The sequence below is a fragment of the Dryobates pubescens genome, chromosome Z (assembly GCF_014839835.1).
Source record: "Dryobates pubescens isolate bDryPub1 chromosome Z, bDryPub1.pri, whole genome shotgun sequence".
NCBI lineage: Eukaryota > Metazoa > Chordata > Aves > Piciformes > Picidae > Dryobates > Dryobates pubescens.
The window spans coordinates 106,036,244-106,059,928 of NC_071657.1; the positions used below are offsets into that span (position 1 = coordinate 106,036,244).

The following is a 23,685-nucleotide window of genomic DNA, read 5'->3' on the forward strand; positions in this document are numbered from 1 at the left end:
CTTCTGAGTATGGTTCGGAGTGGTATATTACCCACTGGCATAGGGAAATAATTTTCCTCAAAAGAGATTTGATCTTTTCCACCCTGCCCATGGCATTTGATAAACTCATCCAAGGAGAAGAGTTTTGCATTTCCCCTTGTATATGTTTTCTCTGGATGACTGGCAGCAGGTCAGCATGGCAGTAAGAGATGCAAAAACTTTCCTGAGCATAGCTGCAGAGCCAAGAGTAGGTTTCAGCTGTGCAACTGATGATGTGAGTCGTCTCTAGGGTGACTTCTCATAATGCAATGGAGCAATCAGTGAGATACAAGTACTGTGGTTATGGCCTGGAATGGCAGCAAGAAGCTGCAGATAGCCTCTCTTCTCCATTTTCTTTTAATTGTTTTTCTGGCTGGCTGGGGGTCTGACTCACACCATGGTTGGTTGGAGACAGATGTAGGTGACAATACCTCTTAGTAGTGGTTGTGGCTGGTGCCTGCTGTGGCAGGATGTAGCCTCCACGGATGAACAGAGGGATCTTGTTCAATGGTGCAGCTACAGTAGCATAGTTCTTCTTCCAGGTACTAGGAACTTTAAGACCCTACCAGAAAAATGGATGCAGTCAATAAAATGTGAATCCAAGCACTATACATCATGACCATATATCACTGAAATAGAGGCCAAGAAGTACAATTTCATCTCAATTACATCAGTGAAATTCCAAACAAAAGAAAAGAAGGATTTCAGGGGTATTATTTCAGTTCCTTTTTTAACATGAAAGAGGATCTAGCTCCTGCAGTTATGCATATGCATGAGAGAGAAGCATCATGAATGAAAGACAGCAAATCGTCTTTAAAAATGGTATCATTATTCCATATGCTGTGAAAAAAACACAACTCTCATCAAGACACTGAGCAAAAAGCAAAAGAAACTTTTGCATCCTCTTTTCATGCATATGGAGCCTGTCAAATTTTGGTTTAAGGTAAGTGATTCATAATCATTTGGGAACATAAGCTGTAGATTTTCTTCTCTTTAAAGGACAAGTCTTCCCTTTTCAAAAAGTAATTACAGCATTCATGCATGAAATTTGTACGTGCAGACAATCAGCATTAGTTCTTTGCATCATTCCTTTCTAGTTGAATGCCTCAAAACCAGGTGTAGGCAATGCTTGTGTACAGGAAGGCTTTGCTCTTTTGCTCTGTAAATGATAGTTGAAACTTATGGTAAGTACCCACCCTTGGGTTTGGATAAACACCATGTGTATGGCAAGTATGTGCCAAATGCTTGGAGCTGAGCTTTGTTTATGTCAGAGGTATGCCTTGCAGGCAGTGCAAGGGACACCGGGGCTGCTGTCCCTGTGCCCAGCCCAGCAAGGGGGGCTCAGAGTGAACCACAACAAGAAAAGTTGAATGAAATGCTCAACCTTGTAGTGCCATAGTTTTATGCAAAGAGAAAAGGGAAAGGGTTGGATGAACATTAGTCTGATGACACCACTGGCCAATGGTGAAAATAAACTAATGTCTTTAAGAATAAGTCTGAGTTTCCTCAGAGAGCATTTCTGTCCTGTTCACTCATCTGCATGCATCATTCATCATAGTTAACAGCAGCCTGATGCTCCTGGACTCACACTTCTGAAAGCTGAAGCCAACATTGGTTTTGCCTTGCAGACTGCAGGGTAAGTTAGGTTGAAATGGAGCACTGTTGGAAGTGCAGTACTGGGGAGAGTGTTCAAAAGTGCAAAACTTGTGGTTCCTGAAACTAGAAGAGTCTGGCATTTTCCACAGAGCAGATTGTTCTGTGTCTCTTGGAAACATCTTTGGAAGAGGAGCCTAACCCTGCTCTCTAAATATGCCTCCTGCCAAAACTGATGCATGTGCAAAACTGCATGCACAAAATAGTTTGCAGCATGTTTTCAGAGCGGCTCGGGTTTCTGTCTCTGTACCAGGAGGCATATCAGTACAAGAATCAAAACATGCAATAAGTTATGGGGAGCAGAAAGAAACATTGCGAGTTTCATAAATCTCTAGGCTGCTCTTGAAAATTCAGTTCTGGGTGTCTTAGAGCTTTGCAAACCAAAAATAGAGAATAAAATGCTACTGAAAGCTGTCTAATTCACTCTCACAACTACTAGCCTAGTGCAGGCTTTTTGTGCTCTGCTTTTCTTAAGCACAGATGCTGAGGTAAAAATACTGCTGAACATTGCTGAAAGTTATTTTGCTGGAATAGTATAATTTTAAATAATGTAAAAAAACGTATGAAAATTAATCTCAAAAATACATACGGTGTGGTAGTCAAACCAGGTTGCATCAGGGAAGTATACATCTACAGATCTTGCTCCCTGTAATGGATACAAAATGATTAAAATCGTTTTCCTTTTTGCATTTCTGATATTACATTAGCTTTATTATATTTGCACAGGGAGAGATGTATGCTGAATATTCTAATAACATCAAATCTTGGGTATTATGGCTGAGTTATTATCATAACAGTGGACTAGGGCTGGTGAATCTATAACACTAAACAGATGAGCCTGTCCCATTTGGGGGAGGGGGGGTGGGTTTACTGCCAATCTGCAGGATGACTCAATGTGATATGATTATTTTGTTCTAGTACATAGCTCTATAGCTTGCAAATGTAACTGGCCATGTTGAGTTCCTCTAACATCTGAGCAACCCCAATAAGGTCTACAGCAGCATTTACAAGGCAGGACTTAAAATGTGACATCTGGAATGGGGGGGATATCACAGCTCAGTTTCTCTTTCACCATCCTGTTGCAGAAGCAGGCAAGGTCTAGCAAGGAGAATATACAGATATTTGTCTTCTTGGCAACAATTTAAAGTTGCAGGAAAATAAGAAGTAACTTGCTGCTAATTGCACAATTGCTGTACTTCATTTTGCAGCATCTGTTGTATCACATTGCTGCAAGGATGCTGTTGGATAAAATTCCACTCTAAGAAACATTTGAATCAAAACATGCTTCCTTTTTTATTGAAATTTGCTTATTCTCACAGATTAATTTTGACTCTTAATGTCTGCCCCTTTACAGAATTACAGTTTATCACCAAGATCTACCCCAGGGAGCAGGAGAGATTTCATATGTATCTATAAAAATCAGTAAAAGGAGTAAGATATAAGTGATTTATTGAAATATGTAAACCTCACATTTGAATACAAGCAATGCTAAACTGGAAGGTCATCTTCTTGTTCAACCTGTCTCCCACAGTGGGCAGCATAGTTGTTTGAGGCAAAGTGTCCTAGTGTTGCTGGAAGGATGGTCTGGGTATTTTGATCTGTCTATTCAGACCTTACTAGCTGTTCAAAAAATAAAGGTAGGCTTAATCTATGAAGTGCCTTGAAAACTTGAAGGAAAAACACTATAAAGTCAAGATGTGTCTCTCTATATTTTTACTGTATTATTATGACAACCCACAATATTCTGGTCTGCAGAGAAGTATGTAACCACTGTCTGAATCATGATGAGCCTCACTTCATGGCTCCCTAAACAACAAGCCAATGTGTAAGGCAGTTCCCTGTTTCAATTTTAATGGATGTCTCACTAGCAGGACAAGGAACAAAGGGATAGCAGCTGCCCCTGACCCATCTCCTCTAAACAAGTGAGTGCCATGCTGCAGTTCGACACAGCCATAGCTGGCCTGCTTTGCCACTGTGAGTGGCTTACAGCTCACCTCTGTCCCCTGCTCTGCTAGGTGGCACAAGCTCTGGTTGCCACTTCTCTCTCACAGCAATACCCAGCAATCTGTTGCCTCCAAAGCTCTTTTTTCCCCAATCAGGCCACAGGCACTAGAATATATACTTTCTATATCCTTATAATGCTCCCTTTTATTCACTTCTTTGCAGGAAGCCACCCCTGGCTTGTCACTCTTCATGGAACGGTTTCTCTCACATCTTTTTATCATCTTGCTGGTCTCTTAAGCATGTCAAATGAGAGCTAACATTGCCACTAATGTTTCTCTAATGAATTAGTTTGCCTATGATGATGGAGAACTCCTATTACAGCCCTTGAAATGCTGCAGCTCCAAAACACTGTGACTGAGGGGCAACACAGCAACCACTTTGCTTTGATATCTACCTGTTTCTTCCCAGCTTGACAATTACTGCTCTGTGTGTGTCCTTGGAGGGAGCTGTGAGCACAATAATAGAAGCATGTGAGGGGTAGCATTCAGCCTGTTTACAGCCATTCAGCACCTGGAGTGGCAAGGAAACACCATGCCCTCACTTTCATCCTCCCACATCAAGCACTGGGCAGCTCTCTACTGTGCTGCTCAGAAATGCATTCTGCAGGCTTTGACAGTGGAAGTAAGAAACAGGTAGATATAAGCAAACATGCCCTGAATGTCACCCAATGCCCTAAGCACAGTTTTCTCTCTCTCTATTTGTTGTTGGTTTTGTTGGTTTTTTTTTTTCAGTATGATGGCATTTTTTTATTATGGTACTTGCCTCTTCAAGAACTGGAGCAATCATAAAAGCAGGTCCCCAAAGGAAGGCAGTATCTATTCCATGAGTTTGCTGGTCAGTGGTAAATCTAGTGTGGAAAGTGATATATGTAATGTTAATTTTTATAGATATTGAAGAACATTTTGATATTACTGCCTGTGGCAAGATATCTGTTTCCTCAAGACATCTTTCAATAGTGTCAAATAGTTTTCCTTGTTGAGGGAATGCCAAAATCTGGATAGGGGTTCTGAAATTACAGTAGCATCTTCCATACTGCAGCAGACCAGAAGGATCACAACATCCTACAGCTGATTTCTTTTTCAAAATAGCAATAGTTGGGAAACCAACTAACTTAATTTCTGACCACTGGGTTGAAAGTTCATTGAGGGAGTCAAAGAGCAGAATGGGAACCAGAACCAGAAGAAGGAACACAGAGGAATGACACTAAGGCATTTGTGAAAATCCTTGGATGTGGTTTCCTGGACCTTTCACACATTTACATTAGGAATCTTTTGCAGGAAAAACACAAAAAAGTGTACATACACATTGAGCTTTCAAAACTCCTTTTACTGAATGGATGAAAATTTATAGAATTTATTCAATGCATTAAAATTATTTTGGATTCTGATCATGTCCTCCAGAGTGCTTGCAGTCTCATTCACCTGGCATCACCTGCCAGCTTGGGAAGAGATCTCGATTCCAACATGCATCAACCAATGAAAATATTGAATAGCACCTGGCAAAGAGGAGGGATCCTCCCCATCTCAGAATTGTTCACTCCTCTAGCGTCAAATCCCTGAGAATTTAAATAGGCTTTCAATCATTTGTAAGCCTGTCTCTGAAGAAAGTAATGGATCTTCCTTCCCTAGTTAGCTTATAAGATGTACACTAAATGAGCAAAAGCACAGTGGCAATAAAAAGTTATCTGAGTGGTGGTCAGGTTTCTAAAATATTGCAAGTTTAGGGGAGTACATGGAACTCAGGAAAACATGTTCTTGAAGGCATTCCTCATGCTCTGCCCAAAAGAAACCTCAATTTATTCAGTTCCTTTAACTGACAAAAAGCTCTTGCAACACCTTAATCTTGGTCATTATTGCATTTTGACATAATGCTTTGTAAATATTTAAAGTGGGGTGTCTTAAGGTTTTCAAAGTATAGGACATCAGTTTTTCTTGTCACCTCAATAGCTTCTCTGTATTTTTAATTTGCCATAATAAAATACTAATACTGACTCAATGTGTGACTTTGCTATGGGAGATTTGAGGAGAAAAAGTTGATCAAGAAATTTTGACAAAAGAGAAGGCAACCTTATTTACATGTGGAAACAAGCATCTCACCAGCTAACTCAGCACTGTTTCTTAAGCAGTTATTGGAACCAAGAGCACAAATTCAGCAAATAAAAAAACGTTCACATGTTGAAATACAAGCCATTAAGCCATCTCTATGAAAGGTTCTTAATTCCATCTGCATGGTTCCTATGGTTAGATGCTTGCCTCCGTTTTATCTTATTTCTCCCCTGTTCAGCCACTAAGCAGAGCTTTCCTTTTCAGTAATAGATTACCACCGCCTGGTCTTTTTGGACAGCTGAGTTACTGGAGTCTCTGTTTCACTGAGCGAAATTCTTAGAGGCAACTAAAATACTTACAAGAATCTGCAGGGATATTGTTCTTGCTTGTTATTTGAAATGAGCACCTAAATATTTGATATGAAATGAAAAATCTGAAAAGTGCACATGAAATAGGTATTGCTTGGAGACTCCCTGCCCAGGCAGAGCTGATTTCATGGTGAGGTATGTGAACTCATAACTGTTCCAGCTGAAAAACTAGTGCAGTTGTATAAGTTCTCCTTTGTATTTGTTACAAGAAAAAGATTGTTGTAAAATGCCATTAGCTGTGCATTGAAAATTCTGGTTTGGCACTCTCTCTAAACCCCACATTTTTACCCCTGTTAGCATCTGGGTCACCTTTTCTACTGGGCAGATCCACTGAATCAATTAATATTAATTTGTGATCTAACAACAATTAACCAATAGTAATAAGAGATACTTATAATCTGTTTTAGAATCTAGCTATCAGCAAGTTATGTTCCCAGTAGGATGGGACCTGGGAAATGAAACAGTTTCTTCTGATCTCCTGATGCCTACTTTCTTTACATGTATTTTAGAAGTTTAATTTCCTAGTAATCCCAGTCTGGTCCTGTTGACCATCCACCTGTCAATGGCTGGAGCACACCTTCCAGCTCAGTTTCACCCAACAAAAATCTCCACTAATGCATCTGAAACTGTTCTACAATTCAAATTAAAGCACGTCTGGAAATCTTCTAGTGTAAATGTGGCCCAAATAGAGAGTATCTACACTGGAAATGGTCAGGAAGCACTAAAGTAATGTTTTAGCCCTAATATTAATGCCAAATTAATTCAGTTATTTCCAATATTAACACAAATCTGACTAAGTAAAAATAGAGCTAGAAAAGAAATTCTTGAAATAACATATAGACCCTTGTAAGACATGAGCACCTATAAAACTCCCTAATGTAACCCAGTTAAATAAGGTAGCAGAGCAGAATACTGCTTTTACAATTTATCAGTCATCCATTATGCTGAGTAAACAAAACACATTTTATGGATATCATTTCCATACTTGGCTGGTGTGCACTTTAGTGTAATCTCAGCTTAATTTGGAAAAAATGCCTTACCCTTTAACCAAAATGTTTCTAACCTAAAGGGAAAAAGAACATTAAACAGTCCAAGCTATAGCCTTTGCCAATGAGACTGAACTGTCAGAGCTTCAGGCAGTATCTTTTCATATGTATTATTTGCACTGCTTTTGCTCAATTCTTTGCATAAAGCAAAGTAGAAAATGTCCCAAAAGCTGGTAAGAAGCTAATTTAAAGATGCTGAGAGGTAAACTAAACCTCACTTTGATTCCTGCTTCTTCCAAAAACAACCAGTCGTTCCTAAAATCTGAGGTTACATTTTCCAAGAGGTTTTTCAATCCATATTTATTCTTCTCTGTTTTGCACTGCTTCTACCCTCAAACATCTCTATCTCTGGGTTTGTGTGTGTGTGTGTGTGTGTCTGTGTGCAAGTTGTGGACACAGATGTAGTCTTCATGCATAGAGCATGCAGTTGCAAGTGCTAAATTGGAAACTGTGAATGTTGTGGAAGATTAGAAAATGGTGACTTCTCTTCATAAGGTGTTCACAGCATGCCAGACCAGAATACAGGTTTCACAGATTTCATTCAAATACAGAAAATACAGGTAGGTAATTCCTATTTTTAAAATAAAGAAAAACTGTGTATTTGCCTAAGACAAGACATTTGCAGAGGTTCTTCTTACTGAGTGATTTTCACTGGAAACAAATATAGACTGTATCTTAATTCAATCTATTGCATATTTTAGGATTATTTTTGTGCTTAAGATTTGATTAGGTTTCACTGTAAAACTGTTAGCTTTAAGAAAGAGCACACAGTAATATTACTATGACTAGTCTCAAACGTAAACTATTTTATACATAGAAACTCAACTACTTTTGTGAGTGAAATATGATTAAAATAAGAGACTCCAAACTCACTCGTGCATCAGGGACCGCACCACTGTGCTTCCATGAACATGAGACTCGAAGAACAAGGTGTATAAGTATGGCAGCAGAGAGTATCTGATCCGAAGCGTATCACGAGATATCTTGGCAAACTCTTTTCCAAACACTGCTGGGTCTTGTTCCTGTCAAGGCAAAGCTTGTATTTGTTTTGAACATCATAACTAGGGACTGCAAATTCAACAGTCCACCTCTGTGCAGCCTAAGGAGAGCTATGGCAGACAGAAAGGTACAAAAGTGAATGGTTAAATAAGCACTGGTTTGAAAACTGAAAGGTGTGTTAAAAACATCTGTTATCACCAAACTAATATTTTTATCATGTAGTCCAGAGCAGAGCTGATATGGGAAAGAGTTATACCTCCATTAATTCCTTCTGTCTGACCTTTTCCAGTGCTAAAGAGAGTTGACTAAGGAGTCACACACCTCCCTTCCTCCTTCACAAAGTTTTCCCTTAATACATGGTTTTCTCATTAAATTGAAGATTTTATGATAAATTCCAAGGATAATGAAACCTAAAAGGAACAGCAGTAACAAAGCTTTTTATATTATCTAATGCTTTTCAGACAGGAAAAGTATTAATTAAACCATGTGTAATCCCCAATGGATTAGTCAAAGTGGATATTCAAGATTTTATTTTAACATTATCTTAATACCAATTGAACTCAATATTCAAGTTAAATTTATCCATTATTATGTTTATGTCAGAATTAGTCACTGACAATATTCCCTGCTGGCTCTAAGCTCCAGAGCATCTATCTATTATTTCAAAAATTGCACTATAATTTTACCAGTATTCTGACACTGCACTAATATTGCCTAAGTTCACAGAAAAAGTTACACTTCTTAAATTAAGACCAGTAAGACTTAGATGTTAGTGTCACCCAAATGCCTTGCTCATTTCTTTCCGTGAACAGAATGTTTTAAATGCATTTAAGTAATTAAATAAACCCAAATGTATCTTCTGTTATTTCTGTCAGTCACTCAGCACTGAGTTGTAGTTCCCATCACATAGACCCATTATTCTTTTCCTGCTTGTTAAATTGTCCATATGTAATTAATACCCACTCACCCAGGTCAGATACCATTCAAAGAGCAAAGCAACTATGTAGCATATCTCTAATTTTAGTGGAAAGGCAAGTGGAAAATATTTATCACTGGTAGCAGCTACCACCTCACATACATTTGTTCTAGAGAGATAAATGTCAACCCATCTCAGGAATTTACAGGGTAATTCCTGACTCTCTCAGCAACAACACAATAGCCTATTATTCCTGCATTTGGCCAGTCGCTCAATGTCCATCATATTCTCATGCAGAGACAGAGGTCTTTCTGGGGGTGTAAATGTTGCAAAATTTTAATGATACAACTTCAAAGAAAACTATTAACCTGAGCTCCAAGTATTGCACAGATCAGTTTACAGGGAAAAACAAAACAACAACAACAACAAACAAACAAAACAAAAAAACCCCACACAACCCCAAACCAAACACATTTATTGAGCTAGCAGAACCATTTCATTGTGCATTGTGGTTGCAGATAAACATAGTGTACTTAACAAGGCTGCAAGACTTTCCAACTGTTCATAGTTAGAAAGAACCCAGTACTACTTTCTGTTTGTGACAAGTTTTGAATGGACAGTAAGTCAAATCCAGGACACGGGTCACTTTTTTGTTCTCCTCATGGACTCCTGGGCCTTTTTTTGTTCCTTCTTGGCTGACAATGCTGTCACTACTGCTGACTCTCCCTGGAGTTCTCATGTTTGTCTGAAGTTTCTAACAGTGGCATTTGTTTGAAGCTTGCTTTTAAACAGCAAGGATGCTGTATAATGCCCACTCTCCCCTTCCTGCAATACCTGTTATGGTTGCAGAACTACTGAAACAAAAGTTGAAGGAAACAAAAGAGTAGGAAGATGTGCTGACACTCACTGGATGCTGAACAAAACCTGGGCTTTAATAGGTAAAAGCTGTTGAAGAATTTTACCAACAGCATGGTAAGAACGTTTCCTGTCATTCAACATATTCAGTACACTTTTCTGCATGGCTTTTGGATGTTAGATACTACACATGCTTCAGTGTTCCTATGCCACCTTTACATTACTGATGGGAAACATTTAGACTGCACCATGTAATTCCTGTTCTCAGCGCAGCACTCCTTGTCATCCATCGCTTCAATTTCCCCAAGAATGGCAAGTTAATTTCTGAGAAAGTAAGACACATCACTATTGTCATTACTGGAATTATAGGCTACAGCTTTGTGTACTTTGTTTACTTACACTATTTCCCTCTGCATTGTGGTTCCTGGAAAATGGATAGAAAGAGCCAAGTTGCATCCAGCGCAAGCAGAGTTCGTAGGTGGTGTTGTAGTTAAATCCACAGATATCAGCACCGATCTAAAGAAAAAGTAAAGTCATTGGGTAAGTGTGATTGTAGGATATTGACAATCTAAATCACACATTTAAATCTAAATTGTAGGATATTGGCATATACATTGTGTAAATATGTGAAGGGTAAGCATCAGGAGGACGGAGCCAGGCTTGTCTCATTGACGTTCAGTGGTAGAACAAGGGGCAATAGGCTCAGGCTGGAGCATAGGAAGTTCCCTGTAAACATAAGGAAAAATCTTTTCACTCTGAGGGTGACTGTGGAGACATTCAAAACCTGTCTGAGATGTGTTCCTGTGTGACCTATTCTAGGCCATTCTGTTCTGGCAGGGGGTTGGACTAGATGATCTTTCAAGGTCCCTAATGCTCCGCGATTCTGTAATTGTACCTACAGAAGTTTGTTAATAAAAATAACTTCTGAAAATAATATCTAGCTCTGGTGACTTTATAAGAGTGCTCCATAATGATACAATTTTTTTTCTGGGACTGAAATAATACTGGTTCGAGGAGGAAGATCTGACCATATTTCAGTAATTCTACAAGTCTCCAGTCCAGCTTGCAAATACATAATATACAGAGATCAGGTTTAGATGACATGCACTGATTTAATCTGAATCTAGCAAGGCTATTTTTGTTTCTCTTCAGTCAGCCAAGATTGATGACATTTAGCTTTTTTCAATCTGCAGTTCCTTATGCTGTGGAGGCTGTTACTGCTGGCTATCTCAAGTAGTTTATTTCAGAAAACATTTCAGTTAAAGTGGTATTTTGTGTGAGCCAGCAACTGCCTGAAGGACACAGGACTTACATAGGGGATGCCAAAGAGGTTGAATTCCAGAATTCCAATGACTGAATAGCGCAAGTCCTTCCACTGAGAGAAGTTGTCACCCAGCCAGTGAGCCCCATGCTTCCCACTGCCAACGAAGGTAGACCGACTCAAGACAAATGCTCGCTTTCCAGTTGCCTGCTGGACAGCACTGTGAAGGAGTCCAAGAAAATCATTAAAAATATGAAGAGCAACCAAGAGAGCTTTGAGACACAACTTTATCTGCAGGGGTATTTTTTCTGAAATTATTATTATGATGCTCCTGAGTCATGTGAAAACACTGCTGCAAAACTGCAAATAATGGGGAGTTTTATTCAGTATTTTCAGTCTTCTAAAATCTTAATTTGTGTTTAACTTATTCTCAGCACTGTCTTAAACTGAAAAATTGAAAGATTCTTTTATTTCTGTATTAGTGAATTTAATGTAGTGTTCTACAGGTTCCTAAAGAGCAGTGTAGTATGTTCTTTTTGTCAATATAGGACATATTTAGACATTTGCATCGGTAAATAAATTTCTAATATCCGGGAAATAAACACAACAATATCAAAACTATATCTGAACATCTTAATTAAAAAAAAATAAATAATCAATATAGAAACCAAAAATGTCATCATTCAAAAAGTCATCCCATCCTTTGTAGTATTTCCTCCAGCTTCCTGTCAGTTTAATATACAAACAAAACTGCAACATTAGTGGTGTAATGAATTATTCCTTTCCCTTTGAAAATAATTTTGCTGCATCACCAGTCAATCAAGGAAGTACAGTATGCCCTGTTGACAAATATTACAACATTTCAGAACACAGGATAATCTCTCTACATAACTGCATATGGCAGAACCTCAAATTCATCACCCCTTTGATACAACTTGGGCAACACAACCTAGATTCTCTAGAAAATTCTAGCATGAAGCATTAATTGAGTTATTCACCATACACCTCCTTTTCCCTTTCTTTAATGAGATTTGATCAAGGGATCTTTCATCCATATTCATAATGGTCAGTATTTGGTGTTAGTTCAGTAATGACACAGTGCCTTTGAAATGTTTCAACATGTGCTTTGGAAGCGAAAATAAAACCACAACAGCTTTCATGCAAACATAAACATATTAGCTTTATAGTCCAGATGGAGCAAGAATCTGCTGATTCTGGGTTGTAGGTGCACTCCTGGGCCAAACAACAGCACAAGACTCCATGTGCATTGAATAAATGTCATTTTAGAACCATTTAATTCATATCTTCAGTAGGAGTCCTCCCCTCTGGCTGTGCACCACAACTCTTTGGCTCCATTTTCAAATGTAGGTGCTGCTGAGGGCAACAGTGGATATGACCCAGAGCTGCATAAGCAATTTGCAACAAGTAATTTTCTGAATAAATTTCAGTCAATTGTGAATCATTGCTGAACAGATCCTAGTGCTGTAAAATGTATTTGTTGACTGAAATGATTTACAGAATATCATGTACAATTAACTCTTCCTGCTAAGCTATGCATGAGCTGATTGCTGCTAGTTCATGTTACACAAATTCAAGCTATTTGATATGAGTCAGATGACACACTTCCTATTATCTGGCTGAATTAGGATAATTCTTAGAATTGGTTTATGTAAATTATAAACTTGTCATTAATTTTCAGACAGTATTCTGCAATTGATGCTGGTTTGCTAAACACTCCTGTCAGTAACCTAATTTAGTGTATTATTTGTGAAGAGTGAGTGCAGAAAGGGATACAACTAGCCTTGAAAGGAAATGTGTTTGAGAAGCCCAAATGAATATGTATGAAAAATTCTTCACCAATGTTTCCCAGCTTTACAATGAATCCAGCCTCTGCTTATGCTTTTGATAGTGTTTTCCAGCCTCAAAGGACTCTCTGCATTTGGCTGAGCAAAATATGTGCTCCTTTTGAAAGGAGCTCTAAAAGTAAGTGCTGTAGGAATGAAGAAAGTTCACAGGGTTGGGGAAGGCTGCAAGGAGCTGTGCAGCAGCAATCATCCCAGTAGTGCTGGCTGAGATTAACCCAGCCAGGACAGTGTGGATGCTGAAAGGGCTGGGGCACACATGTCAGCACACAGAACTTTTCCTGCTAAATTCACAGGCTTTATCTCAGGCAACTGGGTTTGCTGACACAGAGCCTGAATAGAATGAATGAACAGCTCAAGAAAAATAGGTAAATCCAAAGTCTCTATTCAAGCAGTATTACTGAGGCAGTGTGTGGTTACGTTGACTCCAGTGTGCAGAGGACAAATATCAACGCAGAGACCAGCGACGGGAGGATCTTTGCTAAGACTGGGTGGTAGGGTCCCAAAACCCACGCTAAGTCCCAGGTGTCCTAGCTGGGCTGGGTGGCCAGTGAGATCCCAAATTCAAGGGCTTTCTGATCCTTCTCTCAAAAGCTGGACCCCTCCTCAGCAGGCCCACAAAAGCTGGCATACCACTTCTGGCTTTTCATAGAACCCTAACAGAATTGTTAGGGTTGGAAGGGACCTCAAGGATCATCTAGTTCCAACCCCCCTGCCATGGGCAGGGACACCTCACACTGGATCATGTTTACCCAGTGCTTCCCTTCCCCAGGCTTGGTGTATAAAATACAAGTGCATCAACACCAGAAGTTGTCTCACTTAGGCATATCCTCTGGATACTATCACAATACAGCTACTGAAAATGAGTGCTAAACACTGAAGTAAGCCAGCTTTGGCACTAACACTGCAACATTAAATTGATCCATGTTTTAGCTCATTCTCTGCTGGAAAAGGCATGATTTGCCCATTTGATTTAATCCATCAGCTAGCTTACCACTGTCACTCCAGCTTCACAGCAACAGTCTGTCTGCATAAGCTACCTTTGAGTGCTTCCCAGCCACAAATGAGTTTTACAGTAGCCAACAGGAAATGCAGTTCTGCCCTCCTGGGCTGACTGTGCTCCAAGCCAAAATGCAAACCACTGCCTTCCAGCTTCAGAAGCAGCCAGGGGAGCTGTGTTGTTCAGATCATTCACTGACAGTGATAGGAACTCTCTGCTTGGGCCAGAGTAATGAGAGGATGGGAGAATTCCCCTGATACCCCACAAGGCTGCATTCTGCAGCAGCTGCACAGGAGCAGCTCTAATAGACTATGAGATCATCTTCTAGTTGCACAAAAGCAGCAACTGAAAAGTAGATTATGATTTTAGCTAAGAAAAGCAAAACTGGAAAAGAATCTCTTTCTTCCAAGATTCTCTTTTCTTGAAACTTCTTACTAAATTACAAACAATAAAATGAAGCATGAGGTGTTTCTTATTAGATACTATGATAGATATCTCAAATAATATCATCAGCTTTTAAAACATATTCCAATCACCTGAAAGCTGCTAATAAATACTTTAGAAAACTTACTTGAAAGTTGGTTCTGTCTGTGACCAGCCAAAGAGTGAGTGTGTGTTATAATGCTCCCCGAGGTAAGTCTTGGAGTCAGGACACAATGTCTTTTCTGACAGGGAATGATCAGAAATGCCTGAGAATGATAAAAAACAATTATATATATCGCAATTAAAATATCTTCATATTTCTACTCAGTTCAAGGTGAACACATCAAAGGATTTTGGAAGAGGAAAAAATGAAGACATGCCAGATCTGCAGTGATTAGAGGTTAACACACAGCCATGAGTACCTGCTTGTAGATAGGCACGTGTCCTCAGAAGAGTGAGAGAAGCAAATAAACATTATTAATTAATTTCAAGTTTTACATCAAATACTCCAAAACATCTGTACAGATATAATGTATTCAGTAATAGCCAGAAAGAAAATTTTTGCATTGCTAAATTAAGAGTACACCAACATATTCTTTTACACAGTGACAAATTTTACTTAAGAGCAAAAATGTTCAAACAAGCAAAAAGCTAAAAAATACACCCCCAAAAAATAAACCTCCAGAATACAGACACCCAGGGAACTTGTATGGTTGTGTGAAATTGTGAGACCTCAGTTTGCCTACCACTGCACTGCAGATGGAGGGAGGCAGCATGATTCTGCCCTATCACTGCAAAATTCACACCTAAGCTCTCTCCCCCTGAGGCATCTGTGACTACAAGGACTAGCTGCATGGCACTACAAGCCATGAGTGAGGAGTGTCACAGGTGGGCAGGGGAGAAAAAGTATGAAGGTGCAGCAGTCCACAGGGTGTCATCTGCTATGGCCTGATACAACTATCCAGTAACCCTTTCTATCAACAAGACATAGGCAGTGAAGGCAGTGTTAGGTTTCTGCCTTCAGTAATGGCCAGGGGCAGCCCTGACATTCCTGGTACAGCACTGTTTTAGTGCCGAGCCAAGAGGAAGCAATACGAGACACAGATTTGATGCATAAATGCTGCCTGGTCTTTGATCCCATACAAAGGAGATGCTGGTAAAGCCTACTTGGTGCAGAAAGTGCGATTCTCATCCTCTGCAGGTAACCTCCATGAAAGTGCCATATGAAGTTCAGCCAGAATTGAGCAGGTCAGAGGTTTGATTTGCACAATGTATTTATTTTCAGAGACAAAGTTGAAAATGTTATAAAATCCTCTCATGAAAAGAAGGCATATCCTCAAATATTCTTCTTTTGCATGCTTAATTAGGTGCACACACTATTCTAAATATTAAGCAATCTCACTGCCTAATCACACTTTACTGCATGCTTGCAGTCGGTTACTACAAAGTGCATTTCTCTGTAACTGAAACCCTCCCTGCTCTGCTGTGCCACCACAGCTGGAATCCTTGTGTTTGGATCCTTAGATACACAGACTCCAGTGCAGATGATCTGCATCAGATATAATTTAATTTATAGGGAATTTCCAAGTAACTCGGAGTGATGTTACTTTCAAGACACTAAGGTTCTGGGGAAAGTCACACTTAATGTCCCAGTGACATTGAACTATTAAGGTGGTATATGAAAGAAAATGCTACCTTGAGTCATTATTTTCATGCTCCATTCTTATTCTGAGCATTTTGTTTTCTGCCTCAGTAATACAATTGCATATTAATTTTCAGTTTTTTACAGAAAACTGATTTGAAGGATGTCAGGATGTCTATTTTTAGAAGTTCAAACCACAGTTACATGTAATCATGGTTATAATTTAGATAGGGAGTCTGCACTGACAGAAGGCCTAAGGCACTCAGTCTAGGACTTGCAAAGACTGGGTTGCTTAAGACAATGATGGGCCCACAAAACCCTGCCACCCCAGGAACATCTTGCTGGACTAAGCATCTTAGGTCCCACCTCACTTCTACACCAGTTAAGAGCCTGGACAGCCAAGGGCATGCACAGTTTTGGCATAAAGTGGAACATAAAATACAGCCTTTAAGCATGGGCTGAAAACATCTTCTACACCTTGGAAAAAATGCCATTGGGTGTTGTCTATGGAAGGGAAACCAATAATGTGGAGGTCTCCAGAAAAGCCTTATAGCAGGGTTCTTTTACCTGAAGGGGGCCTACAAAATAGCTAGAGAGGGAGTTCTTACAAAGGTACATAGCACTGGAACAAATAGCAATGGTTTTAAAATGAAAGAGGGGACATTTATATTCAATATAAGCATTAAATTCTTCTCTATGATGGTGGTGAGGCACTGCAACAGGTTTTTCAAGGCCAGGCTGGATGGGGCTTTGAGCAACCTGACCTAGCATCCCTGCTCATGGCAGGGTAGGCTGAAGCTAGATGATCTTTAAGGTTCCTTTCAATGCAAATTCTTCTATGAGTCTGTGATATGATTCTAGCACTGTGAGTTGCAAGCAGAAGTGCATCCCTGCACGAGAAGGAGCAAGTCAGAGAAAGCAACTGGTCTAAACCCACACCTTCTCTTCAGTATCCTTCGTTGTCCTTATCTAGGTCTCTAAGTCTGTCTCCTCTATAATGGTTCAGACTTCAGTGCTAGTTGGCACAGAGCTGCATGGCTCAGAATCCTCTTTATGGGTCCTTCAGTCCTTTATTTGCAGGTAAAGGGAGCTCTACTGTTTTGGACATCTTCCCCAAAGTCTCATCTTTTTTCACAGCTCTGAATGCTAACAAAAATGAAGGCAACTTAAGGCAAAGGTGTAAATGTCTTGGTTCCTGGGCTTCGGACAATGCCAAGACCCACAGGGGCAGCATGCAACAGTTACAATTAGAGTTTTCCATGCAGAGAGAAAGCATCAAAATCATAATGAAAAGCTCTGCTTCTGGTTTCAATAACAATGTTTTTATAATATTTTGTCATGCTTTTGTTATGTTTATGTTTCTCTAGCATTCAGAGTGAAAAGAAATTAGATTTAATAAACAAAATGAGGAATTTGTGTGACAGTACAACAGCCTGAAGGGGAAAAGGGGACATTTCCAATACTTCACTGTCAACTCATTTATGTATCAACTTCTGCTGCATATTAGCACTTCTCAGGCAGCCAGGCTTTCCTGGGGAAATGTTGGCTGGATTAATTGCCAGGACCACTGGCACTAATTGTAAGTACTCGTGGCTTCCTGAGGAAGAATGAGTGTGTCATTAACTCAGCTACTGGAAGGGGTGTTCCTTTTCCTATTAGTCTCCCATAGGCTTAGGCATTTTTTAAACTTGATTTTAGCCCATTTCTAGTAAGGCAATGAAAATTTCTTTGCTAAGAGGAAAAAAAGACAGCTAATTAAGGCATCAGGGGAATGCCATCTTCCCTGTCATGGTTTGTGGAAAAGGCAGGGACTGCCCATCCCTGGGACTAGCAGTGGTGACAGTAAGGGAGAAGGGTTACTCGTGCCATTAATCTGTAGCTGAGTTACAGTATGTAGGTATCTAGCCTATTCTCTGATGCAGACCAGTTGCTCAGAGAATAGCAGAGAAGGCCATTTTTCTAGTACTCTTACAAGGCAGAACCAGTGACAGAGGAAAGTGGCTTCTGTTTGATACTCCACCAAAGGCAAGCCAATCAAGTCCTGAACAAATATGTAACTGAATACACAGAATAGGCAGGGGAAAAAAAAGATGGACAATGAGAACGATTAGGATAAAAGGGGGGGGGGGGGGGTTGGAGAGACTGTCAAGGAAATCTTACTTACTAGGAACATAAGGAGGGTTATTGATATCATTAGCAGCGCATCCAGGATACTGGCCTCTTAAGAAATTGGATGGTTCATTCATATCCTGTAAAAAAGTGATTAATATATATGTCAAAATCCTCTTTTTTGGGGGGGTTTGTGTGTGTGTGTGTTATTTTTTAAAGAGGGCAAATATAATGAGACATACAATCCATATCCCATCGTAGTCAAGGACATCCTTAAACTCCAGACACATCTGTGTCCACCACTCAATGGTCCGGGGGTTGGTATAGTCAGGAAACACTGATTCTCCAGGGGGCCAGGCCTAGAGTTCACAGGTATAAAACTTGGTTATCTTCTCATTTCTGTTACACAGCTGCTGTATTGCTTTGTAGCAGCATTAGAGCAAAAGCATGAGAGAATTTAATAAGCCAACCTTTCCAACAGCAGGAGTTACACCATCGGAGTTGTTCACCCAGACTCCCATTTCCTGTCCAAGGTCATAAGGCCTGTAAGTGCCTGGTTCTTCATCCTTAGTTATGAAAGGGTCCTGAAAACAGTGATTGCACTTCCATTATTGAAGTTCCAAAGGTAACAATTACTTTCTGTTCATGGATTATATTCTTGCATAAAAAAACATTAAAATTTAACAAGAGCTCCTTATGTGCTCTCAAAAGTTATTAAACTTGAGGGTATTCAATAATTTCATATCATTTTTGCCTTTCACAAGAAATACAGCATATAAAGATATGTTGTATAAGGCAAAAGTGATATGAAATAATTGAATACTCTCGTGTTTATTTTTTATGAGACATTCTATGTTCAAATGATTTAAAAGAGGCACTAGATTTTACTTTCCTCCCTGCCAAGTTCTCTGCTTGGCAGAGTGGCATGCCACACTGGGCTTTTCCACCCTTGGACATCTCTGGGTTTTCTCCAAGGCAGTCTTCATTCCAGAAATGCTTGAATAATTAAAACTTCAAGAGGGTTGAAGTTTGGACACATGCAACTTTGAAAGGACCCCACTAGCCCTCCCTTCAGGTCTGGCATCAGACAAGGGTGTTTTATGCCAGTCTGGTGGAGAGCAACCGAAGTCATGTCTGCAGAGTCATACATCTCTGTTCTCCCCAGGTGTGAAGAACAGCAGCAGTTTACACACTATAGATCATCTTCTCTGCCCCTTTTGCTTCTTGGGGTGGGCACTAACTCCCACTGCTGCCAGTGGCTTTGACAGATAGAGTTTCTCAGCCTCAGGATGGCCATCAGTAGCCACCAAGCTTTGAAAGGGAACAAAATATGCTCCTGGTGGAAGATGATGGCCTGCCATTCCAGTAAGTAATAAAGTTAGAAATATTTTGAGATGCCAATGAATTAAGACAACTCTGCTCAGTAGTCAACTGTGACTAAAAGCAGATAAGTGCTATTTTACAGTATGTCCCCAATTGGGAAGAATGAAGGAAGATTGCAGCCATTTTAGAAGTAGAGAATTCTCTGCTTTTCTCTTAGAAATTCTTATTTGTTCCAGTTCTGCTTAAGGTAAAACCTTTCAGTTATGAAACACAATGGAAACTGAAACAATTTTTCCATTCAGTTAGAACTTATGCAATAATTTAAGTGAACAAAAAATATCTGATCCTAAACGGTGGATTTCTTTAAAGGCATATTTTAAAGCTCATTTTAATACCTGAATTAATTGTCTGTTTTACTTGTAAGCTCGCTGATAACTATAGTCCTGGTGAGTAAAGTATATTCTTTTATGCTTCAAAAACAAAGCCTCTGATAAATCCCTACCTTAAGTGCAAAAATCTTTTCATCTTTATCTATCTAGCTCTAGCATCACCTCCATAAAGATTATAAGCATCCATTACATTTTAAACTTATTTAATAGCTCAGCTTTGATAGAAAGATAGAACTTGTCCATCTGCAATAATTATCTTAAAATTGTGGGAAATATGTCTCTCAAGGGACTTGAAGACTGGAAGTCAGCCTAATTAGCACTCCTAATCCAAACTTCTGGTTTCCTTCAGATGAAAGTTTATTCCAGTGCTTATACAATATATTATGCAGACATAGTATTGTCCTAAATAGAACAAAACCCTCTTGTGCATTTACCAGTTGGTGGTGGGGAGGAAGTTAATGTTTGTAAAATCTTCCCTAGCTCATCTTTTTGCAGCATTCAGAGAGGAGATGCTGAGCATCCTTAACTCCAGCTGACTGCCCTGAGACCTGAGGGCACTCAGCATTTACCCAGACTGATGCACATCCACCTATGGCTCCAGATTTTGACACACATCCATAAAAATTAGTATCCAGAAGTTCTAGCCAGTACAGCTCACGCAGCTGCACTTTTAAATGTTAAAGCTAACAAGCAGTATTTTGAATCATGAACATCTTGCTATTGACTTTTAATTTGTCACTCATGTCATCCCTAGCTGTTTCTATTTTTAGTGTGATTTAATGGAAGGTATACAAGGTCTTTCATTAAAACACCTCTTCAGTAATATTATTTATCACTTTATTTTGTAGCCATTGCTACTTTTAGAACACCTTTTTTTATTTCTAAAGAATATGTGTATTCTGACTCAGCTGAAGCATGTACATTATTCAGTGCAAGAATGATGACCAAGTACTGACAGACAAAATTTCTCTTAAAAGGAGGTGGGCTCTAAAAGACATCAAGAGAGAGAAGTGCTGAAGGACTGTATTCAGAGACTCTGGTGATGGACACCAGTTACTATTAAGGCAATCACAGGCACAAGGGCCTCTCAGCACTGGAAGCAAGCATGGGGACTGGACTTCCTAATGGGGAGGCACCACCCACCCCAGTGATGGTAGCACAACCAAGTTTGAGATGAGGAGGACTGAACGCATCTCTCCCAAATCCTACTAGAGGTTTTACATAACACTAAGTGACTGCAATCAGAGCCCATAACCTGAAGCCATTGTGAAGGAAGCAACAACCTGCTGCACTTGGGGAACTCACTCATTACTGTTACTGTATCCAAAGGGACCCAGGAGCACCAGTTGACAGCAGTCTGAACTTGAGCCAGCAGTGTGCCCAGGTGGCCAAGAAGACAAATTGCATCCTGGCCAGTATCAGGAATAGTGTGGCCAGCAGGAGCAAGGAAGTCATTGTGCCCCTGTACTTAGCACTGGTTAGGCCACACCTTGAGTACTGTGTCCAGTTCTGGGCCCCTCAATTCAAGAAAGACATTGAGTTGCTTGAACGCATCCAGAGAAGGGCAACAAAGCTGGTGAGAGGCTTGGAGCACAAGCCCTATGAGGAGAGGCTGAGGGAGCTGGGGTTGCTTAGCCTGGAGAAGAGGAGGCTCAGGGGAGACCTTATTGCTGTCTGCAACTACCTGAAGGGAGGTTGTAGCCAGGTGGGGATTAGTCTCTTCTCCCAAGCAACCAGCACCAGAACAAGAGGACACAGTCTCAAGCTGTGCCAGGGGAAGTTTAGGCTTGACCTTAGAAAGAAGTTCTTTGCAGAAAGAGTGATTGGCCATTGGAATGGGCTGCCCAGGGAGGTGGTAGAGTCACCATCACTGGAAGTGTTTAAAAAGAGACTGGATGGGGCACTTAGTTCCATGGTTTAGTTGATGAGATGGTGTTGGGTGATAGGTTGGTCCTGATGATCTTGAAGGTCTTTTCCAACCTGGTTAACTCTATATTCTGTATCTGAACAAAGTGAAGATTAGGCCAACAATAAATACAGAGCAGGTACTTTTAATGAAACTGACAAAAAAAAAAGTCAGCGAACTGAAGAAAGCAAACCTCAAAACTTTGTCATACAACACAATTTTTAGCAGAGGGAAGGAAATATTCTGCTATTCTCCAAACACTGTGGACCTCCTTATGGAGCACTGTAAAATCCAGCTATCTGCTACACAGACAAATGCATTCAAACTGGGACACATGTGGAGGAGAGCTACTGCAATGAGATCTGAAGAACTCACCCATTAAAGAGTGAATAAAATACTTTCATTTGCTTAGCCTATTAAAAAAAGGCTGAGGAAGAATATGCTTGTTTGAATAAGTAAGAAAGTAGAAGGGATGAGAGACTGGCAGTTTGCAGTAAAGAAGAACAGTAGCACCAAGGTGAAAGATGTAAACTGGCCTTTTAGGCTGGAAAATAGAAGACTGCAATTATAGCAAAAGGTCCTGAAACAGCATTTGTGGTATTGTTTCCTATTCCTTCTCTTGTGGATCAGCTCAGCCTGAGCTGCCCCTGAGACATCCTTTGGACCTGTTCACAAAACTCACTCAGGAAGGGACATGTGGCCTTGGGAAGCTGACTCCCTGCTCAGCTCACCTTGAGGACAGGCAGCTTTATCCCAGTATCTACTTTAATCTTTTCTGCTGGAATTTAAAGAGCTTTCCTTCTAATCCTGTCCCTAGTGGTTATGGAGAACAAAATCAGGCTCTCTTTTCTGTGATGATGCTTTGCATCCTGCATGCACTGCTTCAGATCTTGTCACTCCTGAGCCTTCTCACCCCAGGTGGCCCAGCCTGTGCTGGGGACTGCAGCCCTCCTACTATTGCACTGCTGGAGGGCCTAGGAGAGCAATATTCCAGACTATTCCCCTACCTGATTTTGTTTTACTTTATCTTACCAGGAAAGCTGGGGCGGGGGGAGGAGGGGGGAAGAATCTCTATCTGTTACCATTTGGGCTTTTAGACTCTGGGTAAAGCTCAAACCAGCACATGCTGGTATACTGGTACCTGATAAATGCAACACATTAAAATGCAGTTATCATTCATAACACCTGAAGTACAGCATCTTATAAAGCAATTCTTAGTCTGTTTTGGTGGAAGCATTCACAAACAGCACAGAGAGAGTGCCTGTTTGTTGTCTGCAGGGAAATACAGGGGATGGCCATGCAACAGTCCACTCCCCTACAAGGCTCTGCAGGCATTTGCACCTCTTTTGCAATAGCTTGTGTCTTGAGAAAGCATGATTCTTACAGTTTCCTTATAAAGTAGGAGCTATGGTTTGACTCAATGATCTTGAAGGTCTTTTCACATGAAACAATTCTACTATTCTATGGAACCTGTGGGAAATTGCTCTTCAGCTCTTCTCAACAAACGTCAAAAATGAAAACCTTTTGCAACAGCACAAGTTAGCAGCATCTAGGTGCTATGAATACTGTGCTGTAAATAGTTTGAATGCAGAAACAACTAGCAACATCATTAATTTACCAGAATCACAACATTGTGTTTTCCTTCCTTCTTCATCTGTTGGAGGAACTCTGGCAGACCTGCGTAATTCACTTTATCATACGTAAAGTCCAGGCGACGTTCCATGTAGTCAATATCATAATGTTGGACATCCTAAACATTTTAAAAGTAAATATTAGATGAATTTTTCAGCACAGAAAATACATGGACCTGTTGGAGCAGCTAGTCCAGAGGAAGACCACAGAAATAATCACAGAAAGAACATTTCT

General features: G+C 40.1%; 1 protein-coding gene across 1 annotated transcript; it reads right to left on the bottom strand.

The window, feature by feature from the left end:
• Nucleotides 1-319: 319 nt before the first annotated feature.
• LOC104308954 (sucrase-isomaltase, intestinal) lies at nucleotides 320-23,542 on the bottom strand. The gene is made up of 11 exons (XM_009910207.2): nucleotides 23,438-23,542; nucleotides 18,672-18,785; nucleotides 18,444-18,560; nucleotides 18,257-18,341; nucleotides 14,599-14,716; nucleotides 11,217-11,385; nucleotides 10,304-10,420; nucleotides 8,008-8,156; nucleotides 4,438-4,522; nucleotides 2,261-2,317; nucleotides 320-580 (listed from the first exon to the last, which is right to left on the bottom strand). The coding sequence occupies exons 1-11, from the start codon at nucleotides 23,540-23,542 to the stop codon at nucleotides 320-322; spliced, it is 1,377 nt and encodes a 458-aa protein (XP_009908509.2).
• Between the last annotated feature and the right edge of the window lie 143 nt (nucleotides 23,543-23,685).

Excerpts from the sequence above, each read along its gene's own strand:
- LOC104308954 (XM_009910207.2), bottom strand. The coding sequence starts at position 23,542 with ATGGAACGTCGCCTGGACTTTACGTATGATAAAGTGAATTACGCAGGT. Across the intron at positions 18,342-18,443 it reads ACTACGATGGGATATGGATT|GATATGAATGAACCATCCAA; the intron begins GTATGTCTCATT and ends ACTTTTTTACAG. Across the intron at positions 2,318-4,437 it reads TTGCTCCAGTTCTTGAAGAG|GGAGCAAGATCTGTAGATGT; the intron begins GCAAGTACCATA and ends TATCCATTACAG.